This window comes from Homarus americanus, unplaced genomic scaffold, assembly GCF_018991925.1.
Source record: "Homarus americanus isolate GMGI-L3 unplaced genomic scaffold, GMGI_Hamer_2.0 scaffold20465, whole genome shotgun sequence".
Lineage (NCBI taxonomy): Eukaryota > Metazoa > Arthropoda > Malacostraca > Decapoda > Nephropidae > Homarus > Homarus americanus.
The window spans coordinates 5,675,756-5,701,328 of NW_024756914.1; the positions used below are offsets into that span (position 1 = coordinate 5,675,756).

At 42.5% G+C, this 25,573-nt stretch overlaps 1 protein-coding gene across 8 annotated transcripts in view; it reads left to right on the top strand.

Annotated features, from left to right (window-relative positions):
* The first annotated feature begins 18,116 nt into the window (after nt 1-18,116).
* Nucleotides 18,117-25,573, top strand: part of LOC121857319 (zinc finger and BTB domain-containing protein 41-like) — a 34,928-nt gene continuing 27,471 nt past the window's right edge. For 2 of the 8 annotated variants that reach the window (XM_042353337.1, XM_042353338.1), the window contains exons 1-2: nt 18,118-18,229; nt 23,414-24,316. In XM_042353337.1, the coding sequence (XP_042209271.1) occupies nt 23,453-24,316 (864 nt within the window). In that variant the 5' untranslated portion in view covers nt 18,118-18,229; nt 23,414-23,452. Of the gene's footprint in view, nt 18,230-18,288; nt 18,571-18,612; nt 19,189-23,413; nt 24,317-25,573 lie in introns of those variants that run through there. The other 6 variants (XM_042353331.1, XM_042353336.1, XM_042353334.1 and 3 more) reach the window with 6 other exon arrangements.

Below are 25,573 nucleotides of genomic sequence, written 5' to 3' on the forward strand. Positions count from 1 at the left end.
CTGCTGGCAGTAGTGAACACACCAACTCACAAACCTCTCTCTGAGTTTTGTGCTAAGACAATTTACACAGTACTGTTGTCTCTTGGAACACCATACAGATTTACTTCGATCCGCACTTGTAAGTACAGCCTACGTGATGATGGACTCATTGTACCTACTCGTTTTTTGCCTTATCTGAAGCAATAAGACAATGTGGAATGAAGCGCAACTAAGATTAATAGTTATGTATTTTGTATTATGTCACTATGTTTAATTGATCTTATGTAGTTAAGATAAAATTGTGTAAGACTAACAAATTATGTATCAGATGGATCACCATGTAATACTAATGAACGCCTTGTTCTCTGCAGGTTATAGACCATATCAATAAATATTGAGCGCGTCAAAAGGCGGGTTTCAATCATTCCTTTCGACTTGCCCGTCACCCGACCGTCCTTAACTAAGGCAGTTACAATAACGTTGATGATTATTTTTTGTATTGTCTTAAATGATATTATATTTATCGTGACGCCACCGTGACTGTGTAATGCGGTGAAGAATTAAACTTGAAAAGAGCAGTGAGAAGTGGAAGGCAGGAGAGATGTTATCAACGGTGGGATAACTTGTATCGCCTGTTAGCACTTCCCCCGCTGATCTAACACTTGCAACACCATCATTTGGTGAAATATATGCAGATTATTGCCATCTTGCTTCACCATTGTTTGTAATATTTGTATTTTTCAGTTTATATTTCTCTGTATTTAAATTTTCTACTGAATTTTATCTGTCCTTATCGTTATTTTTGCGTATTATGAGACTGAGGCATGTCTTAAAGTTAGTGTATTTTAGGTGCTGTACAAGGGCAACCTTGTTGTATTGCATAAATTATGCGGTTAGTGTGTCTGTATAGCAATGATGTTAACTACAGCTGAGAAAATTCCCAAGTAATGTTAGAAATAATGTGAGAATGTAATAAAACACACACACCCTTAGTTACCATAACTACCTAGTGTTGAATAGATCAACCTAACCTAACCTTACACTGTATACTTCAACTTAACCTAACCTAGTGTTGCATACATCAACTTAACTTAACCTCGTGTTGCATACATCAACTTAACCTAACCTAGTGTTGCATACATCAACCTAACCTAAACTAACCTAGTGTTGCATACATCAACCTAACCTAAGCTAACCTAGTGTTGTATACTGTACATCAATTTGTCCAGTTAAAATATCTCACGAACTTCTAATGGGTCTCAACTTATTAGTGTAGTTGTTGTTGAGTCTTTACGTGTGGTCTTGCCTGTGTATTTTTCCGTCAGTTCTTTGATTTTGTTCCCTATAATATTCTCAGAATAGTCTACAATGCTGTTACTCGACAGGTTAGAGTAGACCAATCATGCTCTTTGTTTCTTCCGTCAGGTTAGAGAAGGCCAATCATGCTCTTTGTTTCATCCCTCAGGTGAGAGTAGACCAATCATGCTCTTTGTTTCTTCCTTCAAGTTAGAGTAGACCAATCATGTTTCTTCCTTCAGGTTAGAGTAGACCAATCACGCTCCTTGTTTCTTCCCTCAGGTTAGAATAGACCAATCATGCTCTTTATTTTTTTCCCTCAGGTTAGATTAGACCAATCATGCTCTTTATTTTTTTCCCTCAGGTTAGAATAGACCAATCATGTTTCATCCCTCAGGTTAGAGTAGACCAATCACGCTCCTTGTTTCTTCCGTCAGGTTAGAATAGACCAATCATGCTCTTTATTTTTCCCTCAGGTTAGAGTAGACCAATCATGCTCCCTATTTCTTCCCTCATCTTATTATAATCACCACCATAACTTTTAACTTTAGTTTCTTCTCATGACTCAAATCTCAATTGAATCTGGTGTACAATGTCACGTGATCACAGGAGCTCAGTGTTTCAGGATGGCTCCACTTTGACGTGATAAGATCAAACAGTTTGGACGCTTGCCCGTCACTGTGGCTTTTTGTAACAGGAACATAAAGTTCTCTTGGCTATTTAGGTCGTCTGTCAGTTTCACTTTTCGTATCGACATAAACTTAATTAAAATCATCCATTTTCGGAAGTGTTTACAGTTTAGTATTGTTACAACGTCTATTAATGATGTCGTATTACAAGCTTGAGTGATTACAACTGGCTATGTGTATAAAGGCGCCATGCACCTTACCACTGACAGCATCCGCCATCACTCTCACCTCACTTGAGATTTTAATATTGTCTCAAATTAGTTAGTGAATAAATCATAACCATCAACACTGAACCTACAGCCACCAGCTCAATCCTTGTATTTTCGTATAAGAATATTATAACATCTTAGTACTGTACTGTACTGTACATCATCCTTATGAATCTAAAGTAGAAGTTTAAACTAAGCTTTATTCTTGAGGAAAGTGTCCATATTGGTATAAACAGCTTATTAAAACAGTGATAACTCTTAGTCTTTCAATAGTTCTGAAATATTACCAATATTGACAGTTTACTCATTTGGTTGGAGAGTTGTGGAGAAGTGTTGTCGGTGCTTTCAGTGTTTTTACCATCAACCACCATTCTTCCCTTGTGTATCAACCATCAGTTGCTGTACTTTAGGGGGCAGGGAAAAAACACTTTTATTTGAGTTGCAGGCTGCACTTTTCAGGCATCGTTTGTATGGCTGTAACAAACACCTGTGCAAAATTTCATGCCATTTCATGCATACTTACCCTGCCGCATCGCGAACGACTTTTTGTCAACTTTTAGTGTATACCAAAAATTAGGTGTCATTTAATGTTTTCCAGGATAATGATAAATTTTACATGGGTGACATCGATTTAATTCACATGTTATTTTACAGGTACACCGTATAGAAAATCATTACAAGTTCATATTGAAATTCTTTTTTGTGCGGAACCTTGGCATCATTTTCCTAGACAATAATCTTTGCCTAATATATCCATCTCTCGATTCGTATCCCGTCACTTCAGTGCAAGCTTCAGTCATCACTTTTATGCCTCTCTCGACCGCCTGAGTGCTGTTTGGCCACTTGGGCACCACTAATGGTGTCTCAAGAATGTCATTAACCTGTAGATTTGACAGAGAAGCAATGTAAGGAGGCTCAGTCTTGAGTTCATTCCTCCAGTTAATCATGGAATGATAGTTTTTTGCTTGCCACTTTAGTTTCGGAGTCACCACCTTTCTCATGTTGACTACAGGAGGCACATCCTCATTCCCATCTCCATCTTTACCCTCCTCATCATTATAGTTTAACAAATTCTCGTCAACAGCAGCATCAGAATCTTCCTCCTCCTCTTCAGATCTGCCAGTGCATTCTTCCTTTTGCTGATTCTCCTCTCTAATTTTTCTTATCATTGAGACAGCTTTTTCTCTAACAGTCATGTCCTCATCTGCACACATACCAAGAAGAAGTTGATCTGTGTGGGCGAAGTATGCATTTCTCTGGACAGCCTTCTTCACTATCGTCTCCTCCTCACTATTCAGGTGTTTCATATATAGCAGGGACTGGAATACGTTCCTTGAGCCGTGTGTTACGTAAGGGTGTATCTTGATGTAAAACCACATTGGAGCACTGAACTTTATTATTGTAATGACAATTCTTTTCAACTCATGGCTGGGTCTTGATGTTGCTACATACAGCCTGAGGATTCTACTCCATAAGGTGTTCCACCTTGACACACAGGGAGGACCTGGCTCAATAGCAGCCAAGTCATCTTCAACAACACCTGTGATAACTCCTTTACAAATCCTATACAGGTATTTCTGATCCCAGGACAGATCTTTCTCCACTGCATCATTAAACACAGGGAAATCAGGGAAACTGACTGGTTGGAAGGCGACAACTGGAAGCTCAGACAAAGACTCCTTGATCTGCTTTCCAATGGGACCACGCCAATGCTCAGGACCACTTGGTTTACCATCATAGTGATAAAAAACTGCGCGGAAAGGCAGCTCATTTCCGTGAAGCTGACATATGAAATAATGGAGCGGGTGACCAAGTAACATTTCAAGATGATGAATGACTCCATTTTCTGATCCTACATTTACATTGGTTCCATCACAACCAACACACACAATGGGCTGCTGGGTTAGATTTTTCTCCACCAGAAACTCGTGAATAGTTTTGGCAATCTGCTTTCCGTGTCCAGTCTTGGGAGTCACATGTGTGAGATATTCATTGCCAGGCTCAACCATGATGACATAATGATCTTTCACCATCATCCTCGAACTCCATTTCTCGGTCTTCTCATTCTTTATCATCACACGAGTGGCGGTCTTCTTACCATCAAAATAGAGTGACGTCAAATTATCTAAACTAGCCATCTCAATTTCTTGCCTCTTAAATCGGTATTTTTGTCTCGCATCCCGCAGCTTATGTGGTCCAATAACCTGACTCTTGTCATCCTTTGTGATAATGCCATAGTCAGTTAAGGCTGATAATCAATATAGACATAGCACCATACTCATCTGCAACAAGACAACTTAAATGAAATAAGAGATATGAAAAAAAAGTTGATAAACACTGAACAGAACATTGCACCGCCACAGCGGCTGTTTGGCTAGTACTGTAGGTAAATTTAAAAATTTCAGTAGAAAATGCGGCAGACTAAACCTCGACATATCAGCTTCCAATTTGGCATGGAGTCTTAGATATGTATAAGGAACAATGCCTGAAGAGTGCAGCTTTGAGCAAAATTTCACTGCCCCCTACTGTACTTGTTCTTCTGTTCTTGTTTCCTATTTTATCATTTATTGTGACATTAAGGGCCCAAGGTGGTGATGGTAGTCATGGTGGTGGTGATGGTAATGAGGGTGGTGATGGTAGTCATGGTTTTGGTGATGGTAATGAGGGTGGTGATGTAAGTTACAGTATAGTGAATGTTGCCATGATGGAATATTTATCAATTACACAGTGTCAGTTATCCAGTGTATTAATAAAGTTAATATTATATGTTACTTATTTAACTATAACCCCCGACTATAAACTCCAAAAGAATTATTAGTATGAAGGATTTTTTTTTACCATACAAGGCAAGACGTGATAACAATCTTGTGAAGACGGCGTGATATCTGTGGTCTCTCCCAACACTAGCGTAGCTGGGGGCGCGGTCCGCCCCGGGCGGCACTTTTGGGGGCAGCACTTTTGGGTCTGCTCATCACCCATATCTGCAGCTACTGGAGACGTTAATCCATACTATATTTGAGTATGTGAAAGTAAAGTTGTAGTTTTAATTTCAGAAATAAAGATGGTCCTAATTTTTTACACTTTTTTTACTTTTTTCCCTATCCTATATGTCGTTTTTGCTTTTTGTTTAACTGTTACTTATAAAGTTTAAGTATGTTTGGTGTGTATTTAAAGCATACTATATTTGAGTATGTGAAAGTACAGTAATATTATAATGGTACACAAACTATTTAATATATATATATATATATATATATATATATATATATATATATATATATATATATATATATATATATATATATATATATATATATATATATATATATAGTGAGTCACTGTGCAATGTATTTTTTGGGGGCACGGGGGGCAGCAAACTCAAGGGCCGCCCCGGGCGGCACACACTCTAGCTACGCCACTGTCTCCCAACATCCTGTACTTGACGCACTCCAAACGTTTGGAGTGCGTCAAGTACAGGATGTTGGGAGAGACCACAGATATCACGCCGTCTTCACAAGATTATATTATCACGTCTTGCCTCGTATGGTAAAAAAAATCCTTCATACTAATAATTCTTATGGAGTTTATAGTCGGGGGTTATAGTTAAATAATTAACATATAATATTAACTTTATTAATACACTGGATAACTGACACTGTGTAATTAATAAATATTTTCAAATTAGATTCGTTGTATAGTATTTCACGTTACCTTAGATTGTGATAACTTCTGTTGTTGTGCACATTTGTAACACTCACAAAAAAAATATATATATAACAAGACCATTGAAGATTTGGCACCTAATGCGCTAAAAACCTTAGTTGTTGAAGCTCAGTAACACCAGCACACAACATACCCAAATTCTCATAGTTCTCACCTGTCTAACATTTAGAAAAATACAGGGCCGTAATCAGCCTTGATGGCGTCCAGGGCAATGGCTGAATTTGGCGCCCCCTTCCCTTTACGGCTCCCCACCACCACTAACCCTCCAGTCCCTGCAACCCCACTTCCACCGTAAATAATTATATCAACTAAATTATAATTCATATAAATAATGTAGCATAATTGTAAATAAGGGATTGCTAAGACACTGATGATGATGTGTAATTTTATGGTTGTATCAAGGCTTCAACAAATTAACTTCAACAACTAACCTAACCTATAAGTAATCACCAATTTGCTGCTCATAACACACATAGTCTACATTCAGTTCAGAAAATACCATAGCCCAGTGGATTGCTTAACTTTTCATTATAAAATTATTTTACTCCCCAAGTAAACAGATTCAATAATAATCTTGGCCAATTCTGATGACATTGACCAGATTTTACTCTTAATCCTAAAAAGTAAGTTTATTTATCCAATATTAATTAGCATAATACAATGCACGGTATATCAAGGCTCATAAATATCACCAAACTAAAAATGCAGCAATTTAAACATTGAAAGTATAATGGTGTGTTAATTACATCAGCATATATGAAGCACCTACAGTAATATCACTGAAAACTAAGAATGCATATTAAGAATGACTCTGGAACATCGTTTATTACAGAATCACTTTTCTTGCTTTCTTGGTTGCAAAGTCATCAATTACCCTGTCACAATTCATAGAATTTGCTATATTCTGTTCAATTGATACAATAGCTATGTTAGATAAGCGTTCTTAGGCCATAGATGAACGCACTTAATTCTTAGTTAGTTTCAGCTTGCTAAAACTGCATTCACAGGAAGCAATTTGGGGCGCCCCTTACCTTGGCGCCCAGGGCGGCTGCCCCTTCTGCCAACCCACTAGGTACGCCCCTGGAAAAATATAAAGAATATTTACATTAATGTAGCTTACATGATTAAGTGAACACAAACGAACATGCGCATTAGTAAATCTTACAATAATTATTAATGAATAATTACAATAAATAATACAATTTACTTGTATAACTTTTTAATACTCATTTTTAGTTTCAGATTTTCACTTACGTGGTTTATAATAGAGCAGGCCCTGGTTCAAATATTGCAAGGGCGATTATGACGGGGTGGGGGAGGAGAAACAAACACCCAGAGGTGAGTGGGTAGAGTCATGTTTGTGAATGACCAAGTTCCACCTAGTGATTCTTCATCTGGATGAGGGCCTGATGAGGGAGACATTTTAGCGGGGTGTGAGGAGTTTAGTGGATATCCCTGCTACTAGACTTGGGTGTGAGTAGGGGGAGGCCAGTGACTTAAATGGATCTTTAAAAAAAGTACAGTTTGCTTTTAGACTGTCAAGTCTCTTGGTTATTGCTGTGCAATCGTGATGTGATGCGTTGTGTTGCACTTGTGATGTAGGATTTTGATTTGTTGATTGTGTGAAGTAATTGTAGTTACAATCGCCCGGTAAGGAGATTAACCTGCCACGTCAACTCGATATACTTTTATCCTCTTCACCAAATGATCGGCTCGTTAGCCGCTTGGGCGATTGGTCACGTCTCTGTTACGCACTGTTGGCAAGTACTGGGCATGCACCGGCTCCTGAATGTACCTGAACCTGCTCCAGTGTTGGTCAAGAGCTCACACTCGGTTCCGTCACAACACTTGCTGGTTGATTGTTAGAAGAGTTCACAACTCGCACTCCGAAAAAGTTTGCCCTCACAGTTTTCTGGACTTGCGGCTTCTTCAATCTTGAGCTGTGACTCCTTGTGGGGCGAGCGTCCGCCAGTTCCAAGTAAGGACACTCGACAGAGTAGTGCCCCTTGAGATGCTTATACACCTCAGTTAGGTCATCCCTTGCCCGTCTGTAGTATAAGCTAGGCGAGTTCAGGCGCTCCAATGTCTCAGGGTAGCCGAGGTGCCGAAGTGCAGGCACCAGTCTGGTGGCCCTCCTTTGAACATTTTCAACCAACTGACAGTCCCTAGCATATCTCGGGGACCTGACGGGGTGACAGTACTCCAGATGGGGAAGCACTTCACTCTTGAAGATCGTTACGAGGGACGGACCGTCTAGATATCTGAACGAACTTCTTATAAGACCCAATAATTTATTCGCCTGCTTTATCTTCTTGCAATGGCCCGAGAACTTCAGCTCATTGTCAATATACACACCTAGGTCCTTCTCACATTCAGTCTCACAGAGTGCAGTTTCTTCATCCCGTTGGGACATATGATACGCCTCCTTACCGTTGGTACACCCCAGGTGCATCCTCTTACATTTCGTGACATTAAATCTCAGCAGCCATTTCTTCGACCATTCTTGGAGCCCACAGAGGTCCTTCTGCAGCTCTTCACAGTCCGCTTGGTTCTTTATTTCCCGAAATAACTTGGCGTCATCGGCAAACATTTGTATGGAGGAGTATACAACGTCAGGCATGTCATTTGTGAAACAAATGAACAACAGCGGGCCCAATACACTGCCCTGTGGTACCCCGCTTGTGACAGGTACGGATGATGATTTCGTGCCATTAATCACCACACACTGCTTGTGGTCATGTAGAAAGTCTTCTGTCCACGCTAGGATATGTCCCCGAATTCCTTACCCTTCCAGTTTGATTTTCAGCCTTACGTGGGGTACGCTGTAGAAAGCCTTGGCAAAATCTAGGTAAATATTGTCGATATTACCACCCCGTTCTAGAATATGGGTCCAAATATCCAATACCTTGAGCAATTGTGTTAAGCAGGAGCGCCTAGCATAAAACCGTGTTGGCAATCCTTTACAAGGTTGTTTCGTAGTCGATGTTCCATCGCGGCATCTCTGATAATACTCTCAAGTACTTTACATATTATGCTGGTCAGGCTCACCGGTCTATAGTTGTTCGTGGAGTGACGATCGCCCTTCTTGAAGATAGGACTCACAAAAGCCACTTTCCATTCACTGGGGACCATTTGTTCATACAGGCATTTACAAAACAGGATCTTCAGGGGCTCGGCAAGCTCATTGCTCAACTCTCTTAGCACTCTAGGATGCACCATGTCAGGGCCGGGACTCTTATGGACCTTTAGCTTTGACAGTTTATTTTTAATACCCTCTTTTGTGAACACAATGTGGGTCAGTGCTGTGTCGAACCGTCTGTCCTCAAACGCAGGAAGGTTAATCGCATCCTCTCTTGTGAACACCGAAGAAAAGAAGCTGTTCAATGCCTCAGCTTTATCCTGGTCAGAATTTGCGTAACTACCATCTTCAAGCCTCAGGTCTAATACTCCTACTCGTGTTTTTAATTTCGACTTTGCGTAGCGATAAAACGCCTTTGGGGTTGACTTGACCTCGCTTGTAACCAGACTCTGGAATTCCTTTTCAGCCCTTCTACATTCTAGCTTTGCTTGGTTTCTGGCTCTTGTATACATCCTCCTGTCCTGCTCATCATTTGACCCAACCCACGTCTCGAATTTCTGGATTTTCTTCTTAACTTTGTTGACCCCCGCATGGTTCATGTGTAGAGATTTATTCGTATTCCTAGAAGCACTGGGTTTGGTCTTGGGTATATATTTATCGATCAAATGGGTCGATTTACTAGTTATGATATTCAGTGTAATGCCTGCGTTCTTGTGCCTTAATGAATCAGGCCAGTGGATACCCCTCATCTCTTCCCTCATCCCGTTGTAATTTCCCTTGTAATATTTGCACCTTGACCTGACCTTATCTTGAACTAGGTAACAGTTAAATCTGAATGACAACACTATATGGTGACTGGTGCCAACTGGGGCAAGGTGTTCCAGTTTGGCCACCATACCCTACTCGTTTGTTATGATGAGGTCTAGTGGCTTGGGTGTTTGCTCGTAATGTGTCGGGTCTCTAACATGTTGGAACAGAAAATTATCTCTCAGAGTTTCTACAATAAGAGTAGCAGGGTTATTCAAGTCATTTGGGGTGAACTCGTTTCTCCAGTCGATGTCGCCAAAGTTAAAGTCCCCCATAATAAGGAGGTGGCTAGGGTAGAGCATCGCCGCATTGTCTATTAAGGCTCTTAAGTTCCTATGGTTTAGTGGCCCACAGTTTGGGGATCTGTAGATACACCCGACGATAAGTAAGTCCCCTCCCTTTAATTTAATTTTACACCACTTGGACTCTTCAAAAACACCCTCTCCCTGTACCCTCGCCTGGCTGGCTCTAAGGTCTCGTCTAGCATAGATAACCACACCCCTCTACAAGTTTCTTGAGAAAGGTTCGTAAATGAGTCATATCCAGCAATGCTGAACTCACATTCCTCTGGGTCGATTCTCCTGTTCTTGTACAACAGCTCTACAACTCCCACAATATCTGGTTGGTGTACCTTCAGTAGTGTTTCAAACTCCTCTCTCTTATCAAGGAACGTGTCAGTATTAGTGTACATGACATTCAAGCCGGAATTTGTTCTCGGTAACGTCTCTGCTCTTAGTAGTAACCCCCCCCCATTCTCATAAGCTGCAACATTTGCTAAATACACTGTATTTTGCAAGGTGTGGTTAGAAATGTCATCGTTTACAAGGCGCTAGCCTCCTGGCTGATAGGTGGAGCTGGTGCTACCTCCTGGACGGGGGGTAGAGCGGGTGGAGGGTGCGCTGCTGTCCCCCTGCCCTGTGTCGGTACACTTGCTTCCACTGTGGGGTTATAAGGTATTGGTTCACACTCAGGATGGGATGGAGAAAGGAAACTCACAATGTGCTCACTGTATACATATTGTAATGGATGTACAATGCAGCTTGTTGCTGGGTAGGTAGCATGGTAATAAGCGTTGAGTAGAGAGAGCTGGGTGGTGAGGGTGCCCAGAGTGAGGGCACGCGGCTTGAGGGACGCCAAGGTCGCTGGCGGGAGCGGCAGCCGCACGGCTGGCGCGGAGGAGGAGGTGTTGCTTGCTGGTGGCACTGTGTACAATGAGGCTGGTCACAGCAGTGTCAGGCCTTATAAGGCGGGGTTAGGCGTGGGTAGATAGTTGACCCCCGCTCCGTGGGCGGCGCTGGAGGCGTAGGTTGGGGAATTCGAGAAGGTTCGGTGCTTGTAGGGGAGGAATCCACTACAATACTCCCCTTCCCCTCCGGGCGCGGCGGGAGGCTAGTGGTTGGCAGGGCTGCGTGCCACATGTGAGGCAGAACGGGCGGTGCATGCCACATGTGAGGCATAACGGCGAGGGCGTGGATGAGCCGGCCGCTAGGGGGGGGGGGACAACTCTGTCTAGATACACGAGATCTGTGGGAGAAAAGAGGGAGAAGGAGGGTTGTGGAGGCGATGAATGTTGTGCTTCACTCGTGACAGGTACAGAGTCCTCAGATGCGCCTGCTGGGGTGTGTGGGCCTGGGTCAGGAGCAGGGGCTGCGTCAGCAGGAAGAGGGTCCATGACAGCAGCAGGGTGCATGACAGCAGCAGGGTCCACGACAGCAGCAGGGTGCAGGACAGTAGCAAGGGATACCTGAGCGAGAAAAGAGGGGTGTGTGGGTCCGCATCAGGAGCGGCAGGGGGTACTGCTGGGCCGGGGGCGGCGTCTGAGGTAGGACGGGTGTGTTGGGGTCGGTAGGACGTGGTGCTTGGGGCAGGAAGAGGAGCGGCTGTCTGCTTAGAGTAGCAGAGCTGCTCTAGGGTGTCTAACCTGCGGTGTAGAGACAGTAGTTGTAGAGCCGATGAGAGCTGCCTCTGCGTGGGTAAGCCAATCTTCCATGTTGTTTGAAGACTGGGAGTTTCTCCTCAATCCTGTGTGAGTGGTCACTCCGGGGGTCACCATTTGTAGGATATGAGATATGTGTTCACACTCAGGATGGGATGGAGAAAGGAAACTCACAATGTGCTCACTGTATACATGTTGAATTGGATGTACAATGCAGCTTGTTGCTGGGTAGGTAGCATGGTAATAAGCGTTGAGTAGAGAGAGCTGGGTGGTGAGGGTGCCCAGAGTGAGGGCACGCGGCTTGAGGGACGCCTACTGTAGGTCGCTGGCGGGAGAGGGAGCCGCCAGGCTGGCGCAGAGGAGGAGGTGTTGCTTGCTGGTGGCACTGGGTAGAAAAGAGGGTGGTCACAGCGGTGTCAGGCCTTATAAGGCGGGGGTAGGCGTGGGTAGATAGTTGACCCCCGCTCCGTGGGCGGCGCTGGAGGCGTAGGCTGGGGGATTCGAGAAGGTTCGGTGCTTGTAGGGGAGGAATCCACTACACCACCACTCTCTCCCTGAATACAACCCATGTACACCCGTCCCCACTCCTCCTCGACTCCTCCCTTCTCTGCTTTAAGCCCTGCAGGAGCTTCCTGTGCTATTCCCTCTGCATTACCGTGCGATCTGGGAGAATGAATACACTCCGAAATGCCTCGCTCCTTGCTAAGTTTTTTGCCTGCCGAATAACCTCCCATTTCTCCTCCTCACTCACTAGTGTGATCCTGAGGGGGCGAGGCTTGTCCCCCTGCTTTTGTCCCAGCCTCCTCACATCCTGAGGGGTTGATGGCATCTTCAGAACCTCTGTACAAATATTCTTAAACTGCATCTTATCGTGTGTTATCTTACTCTCAGTTCCCTCCTCCTGGCTCTCAGGGACTCCAAAAACTATTACATTGTTCCTGCGCTGGAAACGTTCCCGTTGTTCCTCCTCTCCCCTAACAGTATGTCCGCTAATTGTCATTTCTTGGACACACTTCTTCAGAGTCCCTAGCTGCTGTAGAACCTGTTCTGATCCTGCATTACTCTCCGCCACCCCCATGGCCCTGCTAATACCTTAGCATAACTCCTCTTAGCAACCACCTCCATTCTCTCGGCTACTTCCTCAGTCTTAGCAAGGATCTCTTTCCCAACTTGTTCTAGTTTGGCAACCAGCAGGGCTGCAGCTTCATCTATTTTCGTCCCTAGGGAACTCGTTCCCCTATGGCTTGCAATCTCCTCATTCACCTTGACTACGCAGTCAGGGCAATACCAGCCTTCATGCTTTACGGCAGTTTGCATCATCCTAAACGTTGCATTAGTCAGGCCTGTATCCTCCATACCCGACGTCCCCCTGCAGTAATCATATATCATACTCATGGTTGTTGTTGTTGTGGGGGGGCAGACTGTGTATAGATCTACACCTATTTAAAAATAAAGAGAAAAAAAAAGAACAGTACTTAGCTGCTCTCTGCTGGTTTTAACCACCTCCCCTGTTGCCTTTAGGGGTCTTCTGTTTTTCTTCTTTTTTTTTAGTTCACTTCGGCGATATGTCGGTATTTATGTGGTATCTCTATGTACACTGCATTTTGCTATGAATAACAGATTTTATACACCTACTCAGTCCTTTAGAAACACAGAAAAATAAAATAAAACTTTCTTTGGGGCGGTAATAGAATGCCTTTAAGGATAGCCAAGCTTGTTGATTTTATTTATTTGTTATTTTAACTAGTATTTCCTTATACTTTCTTTTCCCATTCTCATCAACGGCTGTATATCTTTGTGCTATCACTGTGTACACTGTAACTCCCTGTGAATGATGTATTACTTTTACTTTTACTTTTATCCTCTTCGCCACTGATCGGCTTGTTAGCCTATAACACCTATAACACGACTTGGTTTCAGCTGGCAGTGGTGCCTAACAGCTTGCATTCACTTTAAGTTATTTACAACCTCTTCCGCGGCCACTGATGACACTATGAACTGATTTAACTAAAGGCACAGCACTACACTCCCTGGTTGGCCTTTATCCCAGCCGTGGCCACAACACCGTAAAAAAATATAATAAAATAAAAGCTTTGTCATATGGCAATGATTTTGTGGTTGTAGGCCTCCTGACCTTTTACTTTTACTTTTTTACTTTTATCCTCTTCGCCACTGATCGGCTTGTTAGCCGCTTGGGCGATCGGTCACGTCTCTTTTCATTTATATTCTTCACCAAAAGATCGGCTCGCTAGCCGCCCGGGCGATCGGTCACGTCTCTGTCACGCACTGTTGGCAAATACTGGGCATGCACCGGCTCCTGAATGTACCTGAACCCGCTCCAGTGTTGGTCAAGTCTTCTCTTGAAAGAGCTCACACTCGGTGCCGTCACAACACTCTCTGGTAGATTGTTCCAAGAGTTCTCAACCTCACTCCGAAAAAGTTTGCCCTCACGGTTTTCTGGACTTGCGGCTTCTTCAATCTTGAGCTGTGACCCCTTGTGGGGCGAGCGTCCGCCAGCTCCAAGTAAGGACACTCAACTGAGTAGTGCCCCCTGAGATGCTTATACACCTCAACTAGGTCCCCCCTTGCCCGTCTGTAGTATAAGCTAGGCAAGTTCAGGCGCTCCAATCTCTCAGGGTAGCTGAGGTGCCGAAGTGCAGGCACCAGTTTGGTGGCCCTCCTTTGAACATTTTCAACCAACTGACAGTCCCTAGCATATCTCGGGGACCAGATGGGGTGACAGTACTCCAGATGGGGAAGCACTTCACTCCTGAAGATCGTCACGAGGGACGGACCGTCTAGATATCTGAACGACCTTCTTATAAGACCCAATAATTTATTTGCCTGATTTACCTTCTTCTCACAATGGCCCGAGAACTTCAGCTCATTGTCAACATACACACCTAGGTCCTTCTCACACACAGTCTCAACTAGTGCATTTTCTTCATCCCGTTGGGACATATGATACGCCTCCTTACCATTGGTACGCCCCAGGTGCATCCTCTTACACTTCGTGACATTGAATCTCAGCAGCCATTTCTTCGACCATTCTTGGAGCCCACAGAGGTCCTTCTGCAGCTCTTCACAGTCCGCTTGGTTCTTAATTTCCCGAAATAACTTGCCATCATCGGCAAACATTTGTATGGAGGAGTGTACAACGTCAGGCATGTCATTTATGAAACAAACAAACAACAGCGGGCCCAATACACTACCCTGCGGTACCCCACTTGTTACAGGTACAGATGACGATTTCGTGCCATTAATCACCACACACTGCTTGCGGTCATGTAGAAAGTCTTCTATCCACGCTAGGACATTTCCCCGAATTCCGTACCCTTCCAGTTTGATTTTCAGCCTTTCGTGGGGTACACTGTCGAAAGCCTTGGCAAAATCTAGGTAAATATTGTCGATATTACCACCCCGTTCTAGAATATGGGTCCAAATATCCAATCCCTTGAGCAATTGTGTTAAGCAAGAGCGCCCCGGCATAAAACCGTGTTGGCAATCTTTTACAAGGTTGTTTCGTAGTAGATGTTCCATCGCGGCATCTCTGATAATACTCTCAAGTACTTTACATATTATGCTGGTCAGGCTCACCGGTCTATAGTTGTTCGTGGAGTGACTATCGCCCTTCTTGAAGATAGGACTCACATAAGCCACTTTGGGGAGGGGAGGGGAAAGCAATGTACTGATGACATTAGTAGATATTAGTTCTCTGTTGATATAAAGATTTATATATATACTCGACAGATTTTTTTTTTAGATTGCCCCCGAGAGGGCTAGTTTATTGGGCACCCCCTTACATTCTGTGCAAGGTGAAGCGCAGAAGCGTTTACAGCGCCCATCTGGGAAGCATGCGTAGTTCATGCTTGCATTTAAGACTCTTGCATTAAGGGCGTAAAGGCCTGAAGGGTCATTGGTTTTGTCAGCAAGTTACATAAAGTGACAGAATGATGAGTGTGTGAGGGGAATTCCCGGTACAATTTATCTGTTTATGGCAAAGCGTGGCAGGTCCCTAATAATGTCAAGTGCCAGGCCATAGGCATTGACAGACGGACATACCTTTTAGTGTGATTTTGATGGCGTGTACGTCGGTAGTGTCGGCTTCAAAACGGACGTCGAGAGGTTGGTAGGGGACACCTTCTTGGCATAGATGTGTAGTCCACTAGTGACTAGCATGTCCCCATGGTGGCCAATTGATGTGGAGAACTGGAGTGGATGGGCCCCAGGTGCCGGCATGCTGGTGGAGGAGGGGGAGCCGGGGGTGGTGTCCTCGGGTCCATGAGCGCACAGTGGGTGGACGGGGGCAGCCGGGCACACCGGGACAGGCTTGGTAGGTGCCACGCCACCAGTGATGCCAGGCGGCGGTGGAGTAGACCGTGAGCAAGAGGGGCACACAGGGGGGCTACCAGCTTGTGTCAAACCAGAAGAGGGGAGTGACTGGGTAGCAGCTGAAGGCAGGGGTAGTCTGTGTAGGTTGGAGATGGCGGTACAGAGTGTATCAAAGAGTCTTTCAATACGGTTGGTAAATTCGTGGAAGAGGGATATGATCTGTGTCGTGTCGCCGGATGGGGGTTGTGGGGGGGCACCGGTGGGAGCACAAGGCCTGACAGCGTCAGAGTAGAGACGGGGAGGAGGCCCAGTAGTAGGTGAGTTAGGAGACGGCCGGGACTGCTGTATTGCAGCCAGGTGAGGCCAGGCAGGGGCAGGTGTTGTTGAAGAAGGCGTTGCCAGAGGAGGGGACGCAGAAGGATGCGGCCCGGTAGGCTGGGGGGCAGGTTGAGGTTGACGAAGCCTTCGGGGAGGCTTTTCTCCTGGGACAGGCGGACGTTTGGAGCATTGCCGTGAGTCAGCATTGTGCCAGCCACCACAATTACAACACCTGGGGTCAATAACTTAGCCCACACCACCCCCATTGAGGTGGTCTTTGATTTTCTGGGCACAGACGGAGGAGTGATGGTTACGTGAACAGAAACCACATCTCGATAGCTTCAAACATAGGTTGGATGAATATATGAGCAATAGAACATAAGAACATAAGAAAATAAGGAGTCTGCAATAGGCCGGTTGGCCTGTGCATGGCAGCTCCTGTCGAGAGTTACTACCACTCTCTATCATCCATGAATCTATCTAGCCTCCTTTTGAAACTTTCCAGAGTTCCAGCACTTACTACAAAGTTGCTAAGCTTGTTCCACTCGTCCACCACCCTATTTGTGAACCAGTTTCTTCCTATCTCCCTCCTAAACCTAAACTTATCCAACTTAAATCCGTTGCTCCGAGTCCTATCCTGCTGGGATATTATAAGAACTTTATCTATATCCCCTTTATTGATTCCTTTCACCCACTTGAATACTTCTATCATATCTCCCCGCACTCTTCCTCTTTCTAGGGAATGCAAGTTAAGTTTCTTTAACCTATCCTGATATGGAAGGTTTCTAAGGGGCTGGGTGTAAGCGGGACTGCCCAGTATGGGCCAATAGGCCTGCTGCAGTTTCCTCCTTTCTTATGTTCTAACGAGGTACATACTGTCCAGGGGAGTCTGGTGGCAGCGACCTTAAAATTAAGAATATAGTTAAGTTATTCCCCTAGAATTAGTGACCCCAGAATCTGGCAGTATAGTGTCAATACTTTCGAGTTAACCCGACTGCAATCCGAGGCAGACAAGCGCCAACGCCTGAAAGATGCAGCCCTCCACATGTGCAACGAATGTAGAGGACCCTGCCGGTCCCGTATCAGCCTCTTTAGTCACCTCAGAACTCACCATTGAAGTTGACATCCCTAAGAACTCATATAATTGTGTTAAGCTGGATGATCGTCATTCTCGATTCTGAGATACAGCAAAGTAGTAGGGGTATAAGAGGAGCACTTAAGTGTATTAATTAACCCAGGAGGCAGCCAATAAGAAAACAAAATAATATAAGAAAATAAGTTTGTATTGTTTATGCGAAGTTTTAACAAAACGAATGAATAACGAGACTTGAAAACATAGCTGATAATGTTTTTAGTAATGTTGTAGAAAGTAGATTATAACTGTTTGTTTTTTGTATATGTTGTTTGTAAATAGAAGAGTATTGTGATCCTGTTAAAAATTATAACAATAAAAATCTCAACTTGTTAAAGAACGAATTCGTGAAATAAAACGAATTCTGAATATAGAGGTAATCACATTCTCCCAACCATAGAAGATTTAAGTGATGTTATGCAAAATAAATGACATGAAAGAGTTAAGAAATGCATCATTATATAATTCAGTAAAGTTGGTACGATTGCTTCTTGCCATGTGACCGTCTATTAAACTTTAAAAAAAATCTACCTTATCGACCGAGTTGTCCTTATGTAGATTATAAGAAGAAGGCTCAATTATAATTCAAATGAAGAATCTACCTTATATTTGATTATATGGAGTCATTGATATCAGTAATAAACAGAGGAAGATTGTGAGTATTGGCAGTTGGTCGCCATTTTACGGAGGCTGGCTATCCTGATCTCTTTGTATCGACCGGATTAACATGTAAGTACACACCAATATTCCCCTATCACCTAAACTACTGCAATAGATGACCTTTCCTCTATGAATTTTGAAGTGTTTCCATTATTCTACCAAGAAACTCTATCAATCATGCTGTTCGAATGTGTCAAAGTTGGAGGAAAATTGAATGGTGTTTTATTTCCTCCGACTTCGCCCTGTGGTCTCGCCTGACGCCGCCACAACCACCCACCCAAAAACAACCATTATTCACCTATTAACACCTTAATTAAACCTTTATCACGCTTGGGAACACATCAAAATCCATTTAAATGAGAAGTAATGGATGATCTCAGTATCATAGGGGGCAGTGTGGTCGATGTCAAGTGAGTTTTGTGTTAAAATAGAGGTGGAGTTTATTCTGTTCATAATGGCTATTGCACGCCAGCTTCGGACGCCATCATGTGTTTCAGACGCATAAATAACTTGTACTATACTTGCTTTACCCGAAACTGACCAAAATGATACTTAGTGTGTTGCTTTACCCGAAACTGACCAAAATGATACTCAATGTTGTACACCACACAGCTCCACTTAACTCCTAACTGATGATATATGATTCTTGGGAACCGAATATTGTTTGATTTTTAATAACATATGATTGTAATATCAGTAATTTGTATTCAGTTATAATGTATAATATATAAATAATAGGTATAGAGTGAATTTCATAGAATGTTATATTGTAGAAGTGATGCGAGTACTGTAAAGCTTGTCACAGGCAACCAGGTTTACTTTATTGACTAATATTCAAGGCTAAGTGAAGAACTGTAAATAACCACCTGATTGTCGTTGTTGTCTATCCTTGGTCGCATTGATAGATAATTATTTACAGTATTCAGTAATATCGTCATGCAAGTTTACGATAGGTTCAGCTTGTGTAAAAGACAATGCAGGCTGGTGCAAAGTGCAGGTATACAAAATCCAGTTTATTTAGACAGAAGGTACAGTATACAAGCAGTGGTAAACAGTAAGGTACTTCAAACAAGGATAGTCAAACATTTTTTTTTCTGGGTAAAGTACAGTATGTTGTATACTGGTACCAACACTTGGTGTATTGTATTGGGTTCCATGACCAAACTCCAACGGGGTTGTCATTTGTTAACACTAACCTAACCTAAACAAAGGTGTTTTATTTTATATAAGACTGGGGTTTTGTCCATTGGGGTTTTATTCGGTCACCATTGCATTGTATACTAGCAATGTCAAGATACATTGTTGATACACCAGCACTGGCTTGGTACATTATATACAAGCACAGCCTTTGTACGGGGGTCCGACTAATTACCCAAATGTAGCCGCAATGAAGTCAAATAATGGTCCTACATGAATAAATCGGACTGCCAATCACTTCTCGACTGGTATTTGGTGTCACGAAGTCAAAAAAAATTGGTAAACTTAATTTAATCTGAGTTAATAGATCGAGTGCATGTACCTAACCTTACCTAACCTAACACAACTCAGATTAAATTAAGTTTACCAATTTTTTGTGACTTTATGACACCAAATAATAATCGAGAAGTGATTCACAGCCCGATTTACGCTTGTAGGACCATCATTTGACTTCATTGCGGCTACATTTGGGTAATTACTCGCTCCCTCGGTACATGCACGCGATCTTTTAACTCAGATTAGAGTAAGTTTTCCAATTTTTTTTTACTTTGTGACACCAAATACTAGTCGAGAAGTGATTGGCAGTTTGATTTATTCATGTAGGACCATTATTTGACTTAATTGCGACTACATTTGGCTACATTTGGGTAATTAGTCGGACCGTTTGTACGGTGCTATGTATTATAGTGTGCGGTCTACAAGGATATCTTTAGTCTAACCAAACCTAACCTAAATATCTGTACTTTGTGAACACTTAACTATGGCTTTAAATCAGACAAATTTAGATTTTGGAGTGAGATAAGAAAACACTGGTTTGGAAATCGAGTAGTGGATGAGTGGAAAAGTTACCAAACATCATCATTAACTCAAACACTCAGGGATTACTGTAGGCTGGGCAGATATAAGAACGATATGGGTTAGGTGTAAGTGTGGCTGCCTAGTACCATACATAAGAACACAAGAGTGGAGAAAACTGCAGCGGGCCTATTGGCCTATACTGGGCAGTCTCATTTACACCCAACCCCTATCGCTCATATATCCATCCAACCTATGTTTGAAGTTATCCAGCATATTCGAGTTAATGATGATGTTAGGTAATTTGTTCCACTCTTCCACTATATTACCAAACCAACGTTTACCTATTTCGTGCCTAAATCAAAATTTGTCGAATTTAAAACCATTGTTATGAGTTCGCTCCTGGTTCGATAGTTTGAGTACCTTTGTTATATCACCTTTGTTTAGCCCTGACTTCCAGTTATACAACCTTGATCATATCGCCCCTCACTCTACGTCTCTCGAGGGAGAGCATATTAAGATGCTTTAACCTGTCTCTGTACTCAAGGTTCCTAATGCCCGGGATTAGTCTTGTCATTCTCCTGTGAATTATTTCTAGGGATTCTATATCCATTCTGTAGTACGGTGACCAGAACTGAACTGCGCAATCCAAGTGAGGTCCCACAAGTGCAAGATATAGTTTTAGGATAATCTCGTTAGTCTTGTAGTTAACACTAGCTTTTGTATGAACCCAAGTACTTTGTTAGCCTTGCTTTGAGCAAATACATTTTGTTGACTTGATTTAAGATTCCTACTTATTTACCAATTACACTTTCCAAAATAGAAGATCTCCCACTAATCACATTTCAGGATGCAATCATTTTGCTAAGTTCTAAAATAGATATGCAAGGCCACACCATCTCCTCTAAAATGTTGTGGAAGCCACACTTCCACGACATTGCTAAAGCTGCCTCCCGAAAGCTGGGAATGCTGTACAGATGCCATAGCTATTTCACTCCTGAGCAGTTTCTTCAAGTTTATAAGGGATTCATTTGTCCATACTTGGAGTACTGCTCTCATATCTGGGGTGGCTACTCGGTATTCTTCTGTCCATCTGTTAGATAGGGTGGAATCAAAGGCATTTTGTGTTATTAACTCTCCTCCCTTTCTGGTGGGGGGCTTCCAATAGTTAAATTCCTATGATTCCCGGATGACTGAAAATAAAATAATAGCTACCTTATTGTCATATTTCCTGTTCATAATCTGATACACCTCTGTCATATCTACTGTAAGGCAGTGATATACCAGTGTCGGTAGATCTAATTTCTTCAGCCTGTATGGATGCTCTCAATAGTGACCACATCTTTCTTCTTATGTGGGGACCTTACTGTACTGACTGTCGCTGATCAGGTGAGGCCTAACCATTGCCTTGCACAGCCATCTGAAATTTGTTCTTTTTCTCAAACATGTTCAAAACTAACATTCATCTGTAATCACCCCAAAGTCCATTTCCTGGTGAACTATCTCTAGTGAAATTACTGTATCTGTATGGGGTTGTCTTGCACTTCCCTGGGTGTTATCTTAGCCAGTTGTCCAACCACTTACAGAATGATGAGCATCCAGATCTGCCTGTAGCACTTCATGGTCACCATGGTTAGGGATTTATGTGAAGATCTTAGTATCATAAGTGAAAAAGTATGTGCTAGATGAGACACATACCAGCAGATCGTTAAACAACACAAATGGTACTGGACCACAAAATGCTTCTTACGGGATACCTCTGAGGAATTCTACCCAACCCAAAAAAGTTCCGTTCACAGCCACTCATTACCTCCTCTTTGTCATGTTGTCTCTCGATGATGCCATAACTATTAAATTTGTGTAGTATCCTCTGATGGAGGACTGTGCCAAAAGGTTTTTGAAAATCCATGTACTTTACAGAAAAGAGTACCAGATATACCACATCCACACAGCCATCTTCATCCAGGGTCTCTGTCTACTCATCTAGTACAGTACTATACTCTTGAGTAGCTGCAACATTTTAGTTACCTGTATATCATAAACAAATTGTTTACTGTAAATGAAAACACTCAATATTTGGTGCTACTATAGCTTGTGTTTTACAACATATTTAAATGTTTAGTTTCTAAATTTTCCTAGTGATTTAGTATTTTAGTATTTTTAGGTAAGTTGAGGTTAAGTTAGGGTAGGGTAGACGAAAGACATCATTGTAAATTGTACTGTATTGCCATAGGAGCCCCAAGTTTCCTTTCTCTCCTAGTCTACAGTACTGTACTGTATTTATATCAGTGCTGTTCTCCATATAATTTACACTACGTACATGTATTCTCTTGCCGAATTCAACTGATATGTATACTGTACGTATATGTGATATGCTAATATAATCTATATAAAATTGAAATGGTTGCTTGTTCTGTTTGAAGTTGAATTAGTGAAAGTTAAATAAATATAGGTATTCCTGAAGACAAACCCAACCCTAAATAAGAAAGAGGAAGAATATCCTGTGCTGGATGTGAAAGAAGATAGAACAAGCTGTACACAGATAATAACCATTAAGTGAATAAAGTACTTGGGTGATAATCATTCTACTTTGCCAAGTAGTTTTTTATAAGTTTTTCATGCAGTATTATAAATTACCAGAGTTAAAGGTTAAAACATATTGTACTGTACTTGTGAAAATGATAAGTCATCTGGATATTTGACTGAGATACTTGTCATTTTTATTTGTCTAAAGTTTGAGTGAGATTTAAATGTGTTAGTATTAGCTATAGTACAGTACAGTATTTAATGTGTACTGTATGATAAAAATCTTTAATTGTTTTAAGGTTCTCACTCCAGACACCTGACCCTCACTTCATGCTATTGTTATGTTCTGCAAAAATCTCAAGTCACTAAAAAATGGAGACGTGTTCCAAAACCATAGCTGGAGCTCCCCCAACTTTAATTTTGGCATTTTTTTATGAAAAAGATACAGTACACTAAAAGACAACAGTAATGTTATAAAAGTTGTGGAAAAGGCATTACAATACTCTAATGTGTCTTAGAAATAAAGAAAATATTATATAAATCTATAAAAAAGAAAAATGGCAACATGCCATCTCACAGGTCACCTCATCCCCAGATTTTTTGTAGAATTAGGGTCCTCGCATCATTGCATATAACAAGTGTGCATAAATCAAAGGTCAGGTGTACTGTAATCAGTTTGATAGAAATAGTGCAACTGTATACAGTCCTGTACTTATATAACTTTTTTTGCTCTAGGTTCACTTCAAGATATACTGTACTGTAGTGGTTTAAAAAATGGATTTTGAAGATCAACGGAGAATGTTTGCCATGAATATGGGTGGCCATCCCATGGCAAATCATCATGCTACCAACCAACAAGCAGTGCAACAAGCAGCAGCCCAGCAGGCAGTTCAGCAAGTGGCACAGCAGGTAGCACAACCGCCACCTCCTCATACCAGAATATTAATGCCAGAGGCAAGTTTGCCCATGGTGGTTGGCACTCGTCCAGGGCCCATGGATACAACTATGGCTACAATAACCACACAGATGGCTGGTACTCAGCAAATTACTATGCATCATACTGTGCATCAACAGCAGCTTGCTCACCATCAACAGCAGCAACAAGCAGCCCAGCAACAAGTTGCACAGCAGCAGATAGCTCAGCAGCAACAACATATAGAGGTGGCTGTAGGCATTACAGACACTAGTGGAGAACCTGGTTCTTCATTAGTAGGAGTTTTGGAAGAAGGAACAGAAGTTAAAAGAGTGGAACAACAAGATCCTTTAGCTATTGACGTAGGTGGAGGTGGTGGTGAAATGGCAGCAGCAGGACATAGTAACATGGAGCAGTCGCGCTGGTGTCTGGTGTGTGATAAGGGTCTTCCTACTCAAGATACTTCCCAAGAATTTGTTGATCTTTATAAAGCCACCATGACGGTGAGCCAGAGAAAGTTATCAGCAATGTTGGGTCGTTTGGTGGGGTTGACTCTTTACAAGGCTCACAGCGATGTTTTGTGTCGACGCTGCTATGGACTTGTGGATCAGGTCGATGGACTTGAAATTGAATTAGCAGATACTAAAATGGAATTAGTACAACAATATGAGGCGACTATTGCGCATCGACAGCCACACGCCAAAAAAGAAATCGAAAGACCTACGGTAAGTTTTAACATCATTTTTTTTTTCATTTTCTTTTTTAATTAATTTTTATTCTTTTCAGAAATTTGTTTAGAAATGTTTCACCTCTATTTCTGAATACAATACAGGAGACCTTAGTTATTATTCCAGGATGCTTCCTTAGAATAGTCATGCAATCAGAAAATCTCCATATGAAGATAATTTTACTTAGGGGCAGGCAGATCCTGGGGGTCAGGACCCCCCCTTTCATCAGATAATTCCAATACTTTTTCTTTAATGCAGTATTGTATTCAGACATTTTTGTAATGTATAGTAAAAAGTAATTGCTATTGACCTCAGGATATCTCCTAATATCAAGTGCACATGGCTTCAAAATGCCCATGATATTGGTCGGATTTCAAAAAAATTTCTGGGTGGGCCTTACAGCACTCCCCTAAAAAAACCCAGCGGGGTGAGTGAGTTCGTTGTACTTGCCGTGTTCCCTCACCCACAACTTCATGGAACCATCCCCCCCTTATTTTTTATATTCCTGGATCCAACCCTGTTACCCCATTTACTTTTATTCTCTTCGCCACTGATCGGCTCGTTAGCCGCTTGGGCAATTGGTCATGTCTCTGTTACGCACTGTTGGCAAGTACTGGGCATGCACCTGCTCCTGAATGTACCTGAAACTGCTCCAGTGTTGGTCAAGAGCTCACACTCGGTTCCGTCACAACACTTTCTGGTAGATTGTTCCAATAGTTCTCAACTCTCACTCCAAAAAAGTTTGCCAATCACAGTTTTCTGGACTTGCGGCTTCTTCAATCTTGAGCTGTAACCCCTTGTGGGGCGAGCGTCCACCAGCTCCAAGTAAGGACACTCGACTGAGTAGTGCTCCTTGAGATGCTTATACACCTCAGTTAGGTCACCCCTTGCCTGTCCGTAGTATAAGCTAAGCAAGTTTAGGTGCTCCAATCTCTCAGGGTAGCTGAGGTGCCGAAGTGCAGGCACCAGTCTGGTGGCCCTCCTTTGAATATTTTCAACCAACTGACAGTCCCTAGCATATCTTGGGGACCAGACGGGGTGACAGTAATCCAGATGGAGAAGCACTTCACTCTTGAAGATCGTTACGAGAGACGGACCGTCTAGATATCTGAACGACCTTCTTATAAGACCCAATAATTTATTTACCTGATTTACCTTCTTCTCGCAATGGCTCGAGAACTTCAGCTCATTGTCAACATACACACCTAGGTCCTTCTCACATTCAGTCTCAAATAGTGCAGTTTCTTCATCCCG